Source organism: Suricata suricatta, chromosome 14 (genome assembly GCF_006229205.1).
Source record: "Suricata suricatta isolate VVHF042 chromosome 14, meerkat_22Aug2017_6uvM2_HiC, whole genome shotgun sequence".
NCBI classification, from domain to species: domain Eukaryota; kingdom Metazoa; phylum Chordata; class Mammalia; order Carnivora; family Herpestidae; genus Suricata; species Suricata suricatta.
In genome coordinates, this window is record NC_043713.1 from 70,713,542 (window position 1) to 70,728,547 (window position 15,006).

At 41.1% G+C, this 15,006-nt stretch overlaps 1 protein-coding gene across 1 annotated transcript in view; it reads left to right on the forward strand.

Moving 5' to 3' along the window:
• LOC115277814 (sodium/glucose cotransporter 1-like) overlaps positions 1-15,006 on the forward strand; it is a 58,772-nt gene that overhangs the window by 11,125 nt on the left and 32,641 nt on the right. Inside the window, exons 5-8 of the mRNA XM_029922214.1 lie at positions 3,038-3,142; positions 4,952-5,057; positions 6,109-6,189; positions 10,657-10,877. Coding sequence (XP_029778074.1) covers positions 3,038-3,142; positions 4,952-5,057; positions 6,109-6,189; positions 10,657-10,877 — 513 coding nt within the window. The remainder of the gene's footprint in view (positions 1-3,037; positions 3,143-4,951; positions 5,058-6,108; positions 6,190-10,656; positions 10,878-15,006) is intronic.

Sequence of the window (15,006 nt, forward strand, 5' to 3'; positions counted from 1 at the left end):
TCCTTTTACTGACTTCCCTAAACCCTGAGAAATGCCTGAAATAACATCATTCGGCCTTGGGTACACAGATGCCGGTAATTGCCTGCTGTTTCCCTCTGCACCTTATTCAAGAGTTCACTTTTTAGGGCTTTTACAGAAAACGTTTGAAAACTTTATCTAAAAATAAGACCTAAATAAATGAAGAGAACAACTATGTTAATGACTAGACAACGATATCCTAAAAATGTTAGTTCTCTCCACATTGGTCTGTGCTTGGAATGAAATTCCAAACAGATTTTTTTTAGAAACTTGACATGCTGATTCTAAAATATATGTAAGGGACAGCTGGGTGGCTCAGTCGGTTAAGTGTCTGACTCTTTTGATATCAGCTCAGGTCACGATCTCATGGTTTGTGAGTTTGATCCCTGCATTGGGCTCCAATGGCAGAGCCTGCTTGGAATTCCCTCTCTCTTCCTCTCATTCTCCTCTCTCTCTGCCCCTCCCCTGCTCATACTCATGCTCTCTTTTTCTCTCAAAAATAAATAAACTTTAAAAGATGTTTTAAGGGGCGCCTGGGTGGCTCCATCGGTTAAGCGTCCGGCTTCAGTTCAGGTCATGATCTCATGGTTCGTGGGTTCGAGCCCCGCATCGGATTCTGTGCTGACAGCTAGCTCAGAGCCTGGAACCTGCTTCGGATTCTGTGTCTCCCTTTCTCTCTGACTGTCCCCTGCTTGCTCTGTCTCTCAAAAAAAAAAAAAAAAAAAGAGGTTTTAAATAAAATGTAGTAGGAGATAAGGGGATAAAGACACGTCAGTGTCCAGCTGAGAGAACAGAGACTGTCTAACCTGCACGTCTGAGAAGATGTGGAGTAACATCATCAACATGGTGGATAAGAGCTTTCTACCATCATCCCTCAAAGACCACCAATTTGGTAATCACCCACAGATAAGGGGGCCTTTGTGGAAGACCAGAAATCCGCTAGAGAAGTTCTAGCACACTGTTGGGGGAAAAGAAAATCCAAGATTGAATGTAATGAAGAGAGTGAGGAAAAGTTTCAGTGTACCTATGTCCCACCCCTTCCCCAAGGTGGCACAGCTAAGTGCCAAGAGAGGCCTCCTCAGCCTGAAACTTCCTTCACAGGGGAAATTGAGAGCATGGGAGGAAGTGCTCAGCTCTCCAGTGTGCAGAAGTCTGCCAGGAAGACCCACTTCTTTCTCACCCCATCCAGAAGATGGAGGTGTGCTGGACATCTGGGGAGCTGGGGACTGGCTGAGGGAACAGCAGTCATGGCTCTCCAATGGCATTAGAGGAACACGAATCCTACTAAGCACTTTGCAGACTTATCAGGAAGCCTGCCAGTGAGCCACTGGGTCTACTCACCTATAGATCCCCTCAATTGAACCAAGGTCACCCCAACATGCCACACACTTCACCCACATACACCTCCACCCTCTGGCCAGCTCCCTTCTGCACCCCTGAAGGTGGCAAGAGCAAGTTTTTGTTTTGTTTCATTTGCAGAAAGTTAGTGAGCATTCACAGAAAGCCAGACTGTGGGATTGGCAGAAAGCATACAAACTTGAGCATTCGTCCTTGTCCTAGGGAGAACAAGCAAAGGGAAGGCAGTCAGAACCTGATCTGGCTTTGCAGGATCAAGAGAAGATATATCTTAAAAAGGATTCCCCCCAAAAAGGAACAAGAAGTGTGGGGCAAATATATGCATAGAAAAGGTCTGAGAAAGCCTCAGAATGTCTAGCAGGGCTTATAGAAGGTATTTCTCTCCAAAAGCCAGTCAGTCAAGACAAGGAGGTAACTACTTCCTCAAAGACAGTAATACAAAATTTGAGAAACATGAGGCCACCTGGGCGGCTCAGTCAGTTAAGTGCCCAACTCTTGATCTCAGCCCAGGTCTTGATCTCAGGGTCATGAGTTCGAGCCCCACATTGGGCTCTGTGCTGACAGCTCAGGGCCTGGACCCTGCTTTAGATTTTGTGTCTTCCTCTCTCTGTCTTTCCTTCACTCATGCTCTGTCTCATTGTCTCAAACAATAAACATTTTTAAAAAATGTAAGTATTTTGAGAGAGAGAGACAGACAGACAGAGCACCAGTGGGGGGAGGGGCATAAAGAGAGAGGGAGAGAGAGAATCCCAGGCAGGCTGCCTGTTGCCAGCATTAGCCTGCTGTGGGGCTCAAACTCACAAACCATGAGATCATGACCTGAGCCAAAGACAAGAGCTGGATGCTTAACTGACTGAGCCACCCAGGCACCCCTAAATTTTTTTTTAAGTTTATTTGTTTTGAGAGATGGAGAGAGGATGCACATGAGCAGGGAAGAGACAGAGAGAGGGAGAGAGTCCAAAGCAGGTTCTACACCATCACCTTGCAGCCCAACATGCAGCTCTGTCTCACAAACTGCAAGATTGTGACCTGAATCAAGAACAAGAGTTGAAGGCTTAACCAACTGAGCCACCCAGGTGCCCCATAACCTTAAACTCTTTGAAAGATATTTTTTTTTGTTCTAGCTTTGAGAAGAATGCTGGTGCAGCTTTGATGGGGATTGCATTGAATGTGTACATTGCTTTGGGTAATAATGACATTTTAACAACTGTTAAAACTGTTTTGAGGCAACCAGCACATACACGAGAGCATGGGCACAGAGGACCAGGTTAGAGAGCTGTTGAGTCAAGTTCTGTCTCTCCTGAGCACTTGTTATATTTGTAGTATGTGATAAGGCATTTGAATTTGCTCTATGATTATTTAATGAAAGTGATTTGTCATTATTAGATATCTTCAAATAGCTAGATTTCCTTCTACTTTCGGGAGATTGCTTCCTGAAGACAATACTATTGCTTCTCCTGTCTTATTTCCCCCATCTTAACAGGTGGCATGGAATCCAAAGCCAGAGTGTGTGACCCTGTTATGCCTTCTGCCCCTGGACTCCTCCCCCTCTCCCAGCATCAGCTGTGTCTCTATGATGACCAGCACACTGTGATCAAGATGCATCCCTGTGGGTCTGCCTTTTCTGGCACTCTGGTGGTGACTTCTCTTGTTGCTTGTACAGGTGATAACAATGCCAGAATATTTGAGGAAGAGGTTTGGTGGCTTCCGGATCCAGCTCCTTCTTGCTGTTCTGTACTTATTCCTCTATATCTTCAGTAGAATCTTGGTGAGTTGTGTAAAAGCCAGCCCAAGAAACAAAATTCAGTAGGCAGGATGGTGCTAGATTGGTGTCAGCTCTTCACCCTGGGGCCCTGTAAGTTACTTATGGTTTCTGCTGTCTAAACTAGAGTAGAGGGGGGAAAATAGTTTAATAATACTTTGGAAAAAATAAAAGCAGGGGCATCTTATTTGTCTCCCAAGCCTAGGTTACAGGTCCCTCCTTTGCACTTCTAGAGAACCTTGGGCTTACCTATGACATGTCATTGGTGATATCACTCCTCTGCTTAAAACAGTCCAAGAATTTCCACCACCCTTTCAAGAAAATCTAAGCCCCTTGTTATGATCTGTGAGGATGTCCTGTTCTGGTCCCTGCCTCTCCAGCCTTGTCTCCTGGTCTCCTCCCTTGTTCTCACCAGGCTCTGGCCAAACTGCCTGCCTTCTGTTTCTCAAACCTGCCAACCTTATTCTTACTGGAAGCCCCTGACACTTGTTTTACACTGTGTCTAGATTACCCCCTCAACCCCCCACAAAGTTTTCAAATATCACCTCCTTGGAGAGGCCTTCCATGGGCATGCCCAGTCAGTCTGTACTCCCTTACTATGTTGTGGGGGGTGGCGGGGTTGGTAATGCTTCTTACCATGTGAGAGTAAGTTATCTGTTTCCTTTCTGATCATCTGCCTTCTCCACTCCAGTGCAAGCTTGTTGAGGCCCTGAACCTTGTCTGGCTTATTCACTACATTACCCACTGTGCTGAGAAAATTATTATCACCTAAGGCACTTGTTTTTTAACTGACCAAATGAGAGGCGCCTGGTGGCTCAGTTGGTTGTGTTCAACTCTTGATTTTGGCTCAGGTTGTGATCCCAGAGTCATGGGATCAACCTCTGTGCTGAGTGTGGAGCCCACTTAAGATCCTTTCTCTCTCTTCCTCTGCCCCTTTCCCCACTCACACACTCTCTCTAAAATAAAAAAATATACATACATACATACATACATACATACATACATACCAAGTGAGTGTCACTTATCACGCACATAGAAATTGCCTATTTAGTTTCTGTCACTAAATATAAACTTCTTGGGGAGAGCAACTTAGTTTTAGTAACTCTGTGTCTTGGAACTCTGTAGAGCATCTGCTATGCTGGTGCACAGTAAACATTTGGTGAATAAATGGATAGATGAATAACAGGAGGATCTCTGCTCATTGCATCCCTACTTTGGAGACCAGAATAACAAGGCAAGAGATTAGCCAGTTAAATGATATGCAGATGCTTTAAAATCAGCGCCAGCCAAACCAGGAATCAATAAATCCAGCCTGCAGGCCAATCAACCTCATGTTCTTTGAACAGTCCTTGAGCTGAGAATGGCTTATTATAGTTTGAAATGGTTGTGGAAAACAGTGACAATATGTGGCCTGCAAAGCCTACAGTATTTATCATCTGGTCTTTTAGAGAAAAAACTTACCAACCCTTGTTGAGCTGTCCCTTTTGCCTTTTTCCAGTGGCAGAACTGTAGGAACAGCTCACTCTCTGAACACACTCCCTGTTCTAAGGTCTAGAGAGAAATAGACTAAGTGTTGTATGAACTGAATTCATTGGATTGACCCAAGTCCTAACGGTGCTGACCTTGGTTGGACTCATGGGGCATAAGCCTTTTTTCCCAACAAAATTTGGGTAGTCCTCACCCCATGTCTGTAGTGATGGAGTGGATATGCGAACCACAGATCACTTCCTGAAGATGGCTTCGAGGGTCTTTATGGTATTGTTGTTGATTGAACTGGAAATGAAATGCAGCCTGCTTCCTTTGTACTTATTTCAGGTAGAGATCTGTACTGGTGCCATGTTCATGAGACTGGTTTTGGGGTTAGATGTCTACCTGGCCACCATAGCCTTGCTGACAGTTACTGGCATTTATACCACCACAGGTGAGGTTACTGTAACCACACCGGTATTTATACTGACACAAAAGCTGTACTTCTTATAGTAGAATGCTAGTAGACATTGAGACAGAGGATCTCAGCTTTTGCACTTTCCCTAAGTCTGTAGATCATATTGCTAGGCCTGAGAGGGTAGAACAGTGAAAATAATGGAGGCAGGGTGCCTAAGTGACATACTACCTCTAGAAATCTGACCAGGCCAGTGGGGGCTTTCCCAGGGCACTGGCAAGGATGGCAGTGATCATGATTGGAGTGGGCCTTGGTCTAACACTGCAGGTTGCCAGGTAAAAGAGTAGAAACAGAAAAGGAGCAAGGGGGAGGCAGCAGCTTCGGTCATTGTGGTCACGTGGTAACCTGGTCAGGCCATAAGATGGGATCTTTTATGTAGGCAATTCTGTCCAAGAGTCTCTGCCTAGGTTTTGAGAGTGGGGGCCCTCATCACTTGTTTTTTCCAGCCACAGTGCAAATCTTGGATGCTGGCAAGTGCCCCTGGCAGTTCACCACTGTCTGAGTGAGGAGGATCAGGGTGGGGAAGGAATGCACTCAATTAATGGCTCTCAATGCACAAGGGAGTGGGAGTTGGGGGGTTCTTCCTAGGGGACATTTGGCAATGTCTGGAGACATTTTGGGTTGTCCCAACTTGGGAGGAATGGGGTGCAGCACTACTGGTATCTAGCAGGTAGAGACCAAAGATGCTGCTAACTGTTGCTTCCAAACTGAGATTTTGTGATTAAATATGTACTTTTTTGCTTAGGAAAACTACCAGCTTTTCATTCATCCAAAAAATGGGAAGTAAAGGGAAATTGGGACATAGAAGGGCAAGATAAGAATCCAACAAAAGACATGAGGGATATGAAAGAGAGAACACAGGATGTACCAAGACTAAGCATGTTATTTATTGTAAGACTTACTGACTTAAAGGTGCAAAAGGTATGAATGAACCTGGGAGGAGACAAGCGTGTAGAATAGGAATACAGAAGTGACTTTCAGCAGAGAGTCTCAAATGTTGCTTTTGTTTCTCTTTCTCCTACCTATTCAGGTGGTTTTGCAGCTGTGGTTTATACTGATCCCTTACATGCTGCTGTTATGGTTCTGGGATCAGTCTTGTTAATGGGCTTTGGTAAGTCAATCTTGGAAGACTGGGCACCATGGGTGGAATTGTTCAGCCTGATTGCCGTCTGGGGTGATTTCAGCACCTTCATCTTGCAGATGAGTAGACTGAGACCCTCAGAAGTCTAGAGCATTGTCTCAGGCCACACAAAACGTTGGGAGGTAAACCTCTGCTCACTTCAGAAGACATAGGAGTGGCAATGACAAACTGTAGTGCTTTGGGACAGTGGTCGACTGGCCCACCACACTCATCCCCACCTATGTGCCTCTCTTCATGCTCTTCCTCTGCAGTTAGAGGCCCCTCTCCTTTTCATCCACACAGTTAAATCTACCTATCGAGGTCAACAGAAGACCCACCTCCAAAGATGTGATTCTCTTATTATTCCATGTACATGTCTTTCTTTTTCTGTGGACTCACATCACTACCACACACACCTTAATATTTTTGTGATGCATACTTTGATGGTTCATTTATTGTCACATAAATAAATCATACCCCTCAACTCTAATACATCTTAAGAACCAAACCATTGTATCCTGCATACAGTGTGCAGTCTGGGGCACATGGTAGGTGCTTATTAAGTAGTAAGAATGAAAATAATAGCTAATATGAAGCGAGTATCAGGTACCATGTAGGCATTTATCCATATTAATCATTACATCACCATGATGCATAACTACTATTGTTATCTCCGTTGTATAGATGAGGAAACTGAACTATTAAGTTAAGTAACTTGCTCATGATACACATCAAGAGCAAAGCTCATAGCTGAGTCTCTAAACATAAATCCCTATATGTAAACTAACGTACTGCAATGCCTGTAATGGCAAGTACGTTTAACCTTAAAATGATAGTTTTCTTCCACTGGCTAAGATAATGACCTTGGTGAGGTTGATGTTACCCACTGCTCCATGGGTCAGAGGTTGGTCTTACATAAATCTAGAAGGAAAAACTCTTGGTTCAGGTATTGAAAAATTATTGAAATGGTATGTGAATTCAGTTGAAGGACTATGGTTCCATAGAGCATGTTGTTGAGGCCCCCTTGAATGAGAAATGATAGAATCAAACAGAATCACATAGTCCTCAGTCTTACCATTCAGTAAGCATTAGTGTGCTATGAGGTGTACTCAGAGCTATATTGCTGGAACACAAAATACACATCAGGAATGATATAAGGAATTTTTCTTAATGAGTTGGGAAGCAATGATTACTTTGAATGACAAAACCCTAAACTATAAAACATACTAAGCCACTGTGTTTAGTTGTGTACTAGTGTTAAATATCAACATTTTTTTAAATGGCCACCCTCACCCTAATAGTTGAAAATGACATCCAACTAAACTTTAGGAGCAGGTGGAATATTCCATTGAATGTTAGCAATTATATCTCCAAGTAATTATATATTCTTTACTCTTACAGATTGAATGTTTGTTTCCCTCCCAAAATTCATATGCTGAAATCCTAACCCCTGAGGTGAAGCCATTGGGAAGTGATTAGGTCTTAAGAGCAGAACAGTCACAAAAGGCATTAGTATACTTATAAAAGAGACCCCAGAGAACCCCCTCACTTCTTCCACCGTTTGAGGCCACATTGAGAAGATAGCCATCTATGAGCCAGGAAGGGGATCCTCACTAGACACCCAATCAGCCAGCAGTTGACCTCAGCCTTCCTAGCCTCCAAAGCCATGGGAAGTAAATATTTACAGTTTTTAAGTCATCCAAACTATGGTGTTTTCTTATATCTGTCCAAAGACTAAGACATTTTCTGAGAAATGTAAAGGGATTTTTAAAATTAGGGCATTCATGTTTGTAAGTAAACTTTTAAACTAATGGAATAATTGTTTTCTTTTAAAAATATATAAGATTTCATACATCCAAATGAGTGTTATCCAAACTAGTTGCCATGAGATCCCATGTACATCCAGTTGCAATTTTTTAATTTTTAGGTAGTGCACACATAAGGTAAACAAAACAAAAGGTACACAGTGAAATACTCATTGCCCTCAGTTTCTCAGTTCAACTCCCAGAGACAACTAGTATTATAAGTTTTGTATATATCCTTCCAGATATATTCTTCATATATGCAATCTTTTCTTTAATTTAGGAGATACATATTTTAACAGAATCAAAACAAAATTTTGCAGGCTGTTATTCCACTGCTGGTACAATACCTTGGGCAAATTTCTATGTCCGTGAATAGAGTTCTACAAATCTTTTTGTTTTTGTATTTGTAGTAAACTTTATCAAAAAATGTACAAGTTAAAATATATAGCTAGATGAAATAGCACAATGTGAACACACTCTGGTGACCAGTGCCCAAGTCAAGAGGTTATCTTTTTGTTCCTTGCTTTCTAAACTTTATACCTTTTCTGTCTTTTTCTTGACTTACTGTACTGGCCTGGGCCATTAGTACAGTGCTGAATAGAAGTAGACAACAGGCATCCTTGTCTCATTGCCAATTTAGAGAGAAAGCTTTCGCTATTTCACCATTAAATAAATCATTTGCTGTCAATTTTTGGCAAATATTCTTTGTAAGACTAACAAGTTCCCTTCTAGTGCTAGTTTGCTCTAATTGTTTATCATGAACAGTTTTTTTTAAGTTATTTACTTTGAGAGAGAGTAAGAGCACACCAGTGGGAGAGGAGCAGAGAGAGAGGGAGAGAGAGAATTACAAGCAGGCTTCATGCTGTCGGCACAGAGCCTGACATGAGGCTCAAACTCATGAACTGTGAGACCATGACCTGGGTTGAATAAAGAGTTAGATGCCTAACTGACTGAACCACCCAGATACCCCTATCATGAATAGGTTTTAAATTGTAGTAAGTGTTTCTTCCACATTTACTGAGATGATTATATTATTTTTCTCCCTTATTCTATTAACATGGTAAATTATATTGAATTGGTTTTCGATGTTAACTCAATCTTGAATTCCTGAAATAAACCCAGCTTTGTTGAGACATACTCTAAATTCTTCTCCAAAGTGGCTGTATTAACTTCTATTCTCAGCAATATCAGTCAGTTTATGTATTCCCTACTCTTAAAGCCAATAATTGATGTTTTAAGACTTTTTAAAAATTTGCCAAATAGAGGAAGGGAAAAAAAGTATCTCATTCTTGTTTTAATTGAAAGTTCCTAGAGGCTGGTGAGGTTAAGCATCATTTTATATACTTAGTGGCCATTTGTAGTTCCTCTTTTGTGAATTACCCATTCATATTTTCTGCTGTATTTCTTCTGAGTAGTTTCCCTTGGCTGTTGGTGTATAGGAGTTCTTTATAAATGACACAATTTTCTTCTTTTAGCTTGACAGATTTTTAACTGGATTTACATAAATTTTAAATTTTGAGGTCAAATTTACCAACCTTCCTTTTCCTTTTTGTGGCTTGTCTAAGAATGCACTCCCTAACTCAAGTTCATGAAGATATTCTGTTTTTTTTCTAACAACTTTGTAGTTTTGTATTTTACTTTCTTTTAATCCACATGGAATTCATTTGTAGAAGTGCCATGAGGTGTCTTATTCATTTTATAGTCACTCAGTATTCTTTCATTGACTATTTTTAACTCTAAATTATTCTGAATGCATTTCAATAATCAAGTCTATATCAAAGGAACATGTTTTAATATACCAAAATAAAAGGATTTTTTTTAGTTAAGTGGAACTATGAGTGTTTAGTGCCTTTAAATTTTTTTTTAATGTTAAGATTGTATACCACTTAAGATATTGACAGATGAATGTCATAGACTGAGGAAAATTTCAAATATAATATTTTATAAATGTTTTGTTGGCATTGCATGAAAGTGAATGTTAATATCTGTTCTAGCCAAGATTTTCAGAAACCTTGTGATAGAATTTTAGTTCAAAACTAGCATAAGCAAGTAAGTACCTTCTTGGCTCATGTAAGTAAAAATTCCAGGAGCACAGTACCTTCAGGGATGCTTAGATCCAGGCAGGGATCTGAATGAACCAGGTAGACAGGAGAGCTTCAAACTGCCAGACTAGCTCAGAACCCAAAGAAAGGAAGCAGGCTTTTTTGGTTCCTTAAGCAGAAGACTCCTGGGACAGATTCTGATTACACCCCAGTTTGGGTCTCATATCTGTTCCTGACACCTCAGCTGTTGCCCATGGGACAGAGAACATTGGCCAGGCCTGGGACACATGCCATACTGGAATGGTGGACAGTTTGATGAGGCCCACCTAAGCCAGATAGGATGGACTACAACTGGAAAGAGAGATTCTGCTACCAGAAGCTGGAGTGAGGGGTTATGGGTGCACAACCATAAATGTCCACTGTGCTCTCATTTCTCTTTGGAAGAGATGATGTCTTTTCTTAGACACACACAGTCTTGACTATATTTTAGTCCATTGTGCTTTTTATACTAGGTACAGTCAATGAAACTCTGTCTTACTCTGTAATCTTGGGTCTTCTAACATATATTATTGTGCAGTTTAAGGTACTGATAAATTTTATGGTGTTTTAAGCCTTTCAGGAGGTGGGAGGATACCAGGAGCTAGTGAATAAATACCCATATAGTAAGCCAGACCCAATCCATGAAGGAAATTGGAATGCCAAGCCAGAGTGTTTTACTCCTCGCCTGGATTTTTTCCATATCTTCCGAGATCCCATCACTGGAGACCTCCCGTGGCCTGGAATCGTTTTTGGCATCTCCACTCTCTCTTTATACAACTGGTGCACTGACCAGGTAACTAGACACCACGGCGCAGTGGAAGTGACTGCATTGGAGGCTAGTGGTTCTCAGTGCATTCTAGGCTTTACCAGTCTCTACAACTACAGGCAGCAGTGGGCCTGTCTGCATTTAGTGATCAGGTTTCCCTTCCAGTCTTTACTTATTGCCTGAAGAACTTAATAAGAAATTCTTTTTAAAAGGAATTTCACTCACAGTCCCATTATAACCCATCAACTGTTTCCATTGTTTCCTTCTTCCCATCATTATTGCATAAAAAACATGTCAGTTTTCCCTAACCAACTCTATAAATTAAATGTGACCAAGCACTATTTCAGTTGGATTTTTTTTAAGGACTAAAACTTAGTCTAAAAATTATATGGCTCACTATCAATAGTAGCTCATTAAATAAATTGTGAAATATTCACATGGTTCAAAGGCAATAAAGAAATGAAAAGAAAGAGCTATACACAATAACATGGATGAATCTTCACAGCTTGATGCTAGACACAGAAGGCTAGGCACTGCTTGTTTACATTTTTATAAAGTTTAACACAGGCAGTGCTACCTTGTGTCATTTGCCAAGTACATAGTAATTGGTACCTAGTAATTGGAAAAAATATATATGTATGTATATATATTCTGTATATATAAAGGCAAGGAAGAAATAAAGTAGTCATGAAAGCAGTCATATCTGGAGCAAGGGAATGGGTTGCGATGAAAAAAAGTCACAAGAAGCAGCATTATTCAAAATTACCATAAGGTGGAAACATCCCAGTGTTCACCCACCAGTGAATTAATAAACAGAAAGTGTATCCATTTGTGGGAATATTATTCATCCATAAAAAGGAATGAAGTACAAACACATTCTACAACCTGGATGGATCTTGAAAAACACTATACTAAGCGGAAAAAGGCTGACACAAAGATCACCTAGAGTATGATTCCTTTTATATGAATGTCAGAGTAGGCAAATCCATTAGAGCTGGAAATCCAGTTAATGCTTTCCAGGGGCCGGGAGAGAAGGAATGGAGGGAGATAGTTTAATGGATGTGGATGTTCTTCAGGAGTGATGAAAAAGTTTTGAAAGTAGAGAGAGGTGCTAATTGCATAAGACTGAGAATGCACTGAATGCTACTAAATTGTTCACTTTAAAATGGTTAAGTATATATTATGTGAATTTCACCTCAACTTTGGGGGGGGGAAAAGAGCCACAGAGCGGCCTCTGGGGTACCTGCAATGTTTCACCTCAGTTTGGATGGTTGTTATATTGTATGTGCTACAGTGTACTTCATATGTTATAACACAACAGACAAAAAAGGTTTAAACATCTTATGGAAGAAGAAAATGCTGCAAATCACTAACCCAAGTTTGAAACTGAGCAACAAAGGGTGAGAACTTGCTAAGCCATTTTTAATCTACATATTTAATCTACCATATTTAAACATCTACAAGGTAGCAACAATAAAAATGGTTTGAAATATCCAAGAATAGACACACACAGGCTAATGGAACAGAATAAAGAGGTCAGGCAGATTTATGTACTTATAGGAATTTTTTTTAATTTTTTAATGTTTTTTAATTTATTTTTGAGAGACAGAGAGACACAATGTGAGCAGGGGAGGGTCAGAGAGAGAGGGAGACACAGAATCCGAAGCAGGCTCCAGGCTCTGAGCTAGCTGTCAGCACAGAGCCTGATGCGGGGCTCGAACTCACAAACTGCGAGATCATGACCTGAGCCAAAGCTGGAGAGCCACCCAGGCACCCCAATAGGAATTTAATATGTATCTAAGGAGGCTTCAGAAATCAATAGGGGTGTGAGGCACCTGGATGGCTCAGTAAGGTGAGGATGCAGACTTGATCTCAGGGTCATGAATTCAAGCCCCAAGTTGGGCATGGAGCCTAACTTAAAAGAGAAAGAGAGAGAGAGAGAGAGAGAGAGAGAGAGAGAGAGAGAGAGGGAGAGTGGGAGGGAGGGAGATTGGGAGGGAGGGAGGAAGAAATGTGGGAGATACATGCTCCTTGTTAGAAAAGTAGTTGTTGGAGTGCCTGGGTGGCTTAGTCAAGCATTTCAGCTCAGATCATGATCTTACAGTTCACGAGTTTGAGACCCATGTTGGGCTCTGTGCTGACAGCTCAGAGCCTGGAGCCTGCTTCAAATTCTCTGTCTCCCTCTCCCTCTTAAATTAAGAGAGGGAGACAGAGCCCCTCCTCTTCTCATGTTCTGTCTCTCTCTCTTAAAAATAAATAAGCATTAAAAAATTTTTTAAAATTTAGTTGTTAGAAAACCAATGGACTATCTGGAGTAACAAACCTTCACCCCCACCCAGCACTTAGTACAAAGGTAGACTTCAGGTGGGTTAAAGACATAAATGTGGAAAGTAAAACTATGCATCTAAGGACAGGTAACAGAATATTTTTAAGACAGAGCGGGAAGTACAAATCATACTGATTTGATCACATTACCTGTAAGTACTTTTTAATTTATTTTTTACTTTTTTTTAAAGTTTAGTTTTGAGAGAAAGAAAGCGTGCTCATCAGCACATGAGCAGGGAAGGGGCAGAGAGAGAGGAAGGAAGAGATAATCCCAAAGGAGAGAGAGAGAATCTGGTCAGCATAGATCCCAACACAGGGCTTGAACCCATGAACTTTGAGATCATGATCTGAACCAAAACCAAGAGTTGGATGCTTAACCGACTAAGCCACCTAGGGGCCTATACATATAAGTACTTTTTAATACAGAGTAGCATAGACAAAGTTGACAGATGACAGATTAAAGAAGATTATTGGATTTATCATGAATAAGAAACAATAGCAAATCCACAAGAGAAAGGAGCTCCAACAGAAATGTGGGCAAAAGATAATGGCAGGCAATTTATAAAAAAGGAAATTCAAACAAGCATAGATTATAACAAGCATATAACTCAGAGTTATCGGGTAAGTACAACTTAAAACCACAAGGAGACTGGCCAAAATAGGAAGATTGATAATGCCAAGTGTCAGGGAGAATGTGATGTTTAAGGACCCTCATGCAGGGGCTCCTGGGTGGCTCAGCTGGTTAAGCACCCAAGTTCTTGGTTTCAACTTAGGTCACGATCTCACGGTTTCATGAATTTGAGCCCTGAATTGAGCTCCGTGTTGACAGCGTGGAGCCTGCTTGGGATTCTGTCTCCCTCTCTCTCGGCCCTTCCCCACTCACACTGTCTCTGTCTGTCTCTCAAAAACAGCAACAAAACTCTCATGCACTTGGTGGAAGTATAGGCTGGTGTAATCTGTTCTGGAGAGTAATCCAGCAGTATTTTATAAAAGTAAGTATATTGTACTCTGAGCTAGCAGTGGTGTTCCTCAGAAGCTACCTAAAAAATCCCCATGCAAGTCCGTGAGGGACTGTGTATACAACATTGATCACAGTGTTGGTTGTGCTGGTTATTCCGAAGTGGGTAGATAACCTGGCAAAGGGGCAGTAAGACTGTGGAATACTCTGCAGTCCTGGGAGCAATGGACTAGATGACACGTAGCAACACTAATAGGTCTTTAAAATGTAGTGAGTGGAAAGATAAGAAATGAGATCCAGAGCACAATACACGGGTATTTTCTATAATATAGCTCTGAGGTTTTAAAAATTTGTATCCTTGCCAATATATTTATTATGTGTTTATTGATCTTTCTATATTTTTCTTTTCAATTTCTTCTACAACTTTAACAGTTGCTCCTGACCTCCACTTCTAACAATAGGTAAACTAGATTTCCTGACTAACTAAATTTTGTATTTCTATTGGGTAAAATGTAACAAATATCTTTTTGTAGTCATAGCAAAGCTCATAAGAAAGGAAGAAAATCTCTATCAGCCAAAAAAACGGAGTAGTGAACTCAAAAGAGTTAAGCTGAGGGGCACCTGGGTGGCTCAATTGGTTAAGCGTCTGACTCTTGATTTTGACTCAGGTCGTGATCTCACGGTTGGTGAGTTTGAGCCCCACATTGGGCTCTGCACTGACAGGGTGGAGCCTGCTTGGGATTTTCTCTCTCTCCTCTCTACCCCTCCTTTACTCATACTCATTCTCATTCTCTCTCTCTCTCTCTCTCTCTCTCTCTCTCTCTCTCTCTCTCTCTCTCAAAAATGAATAAATAAATAAACATTTCAAAAAAG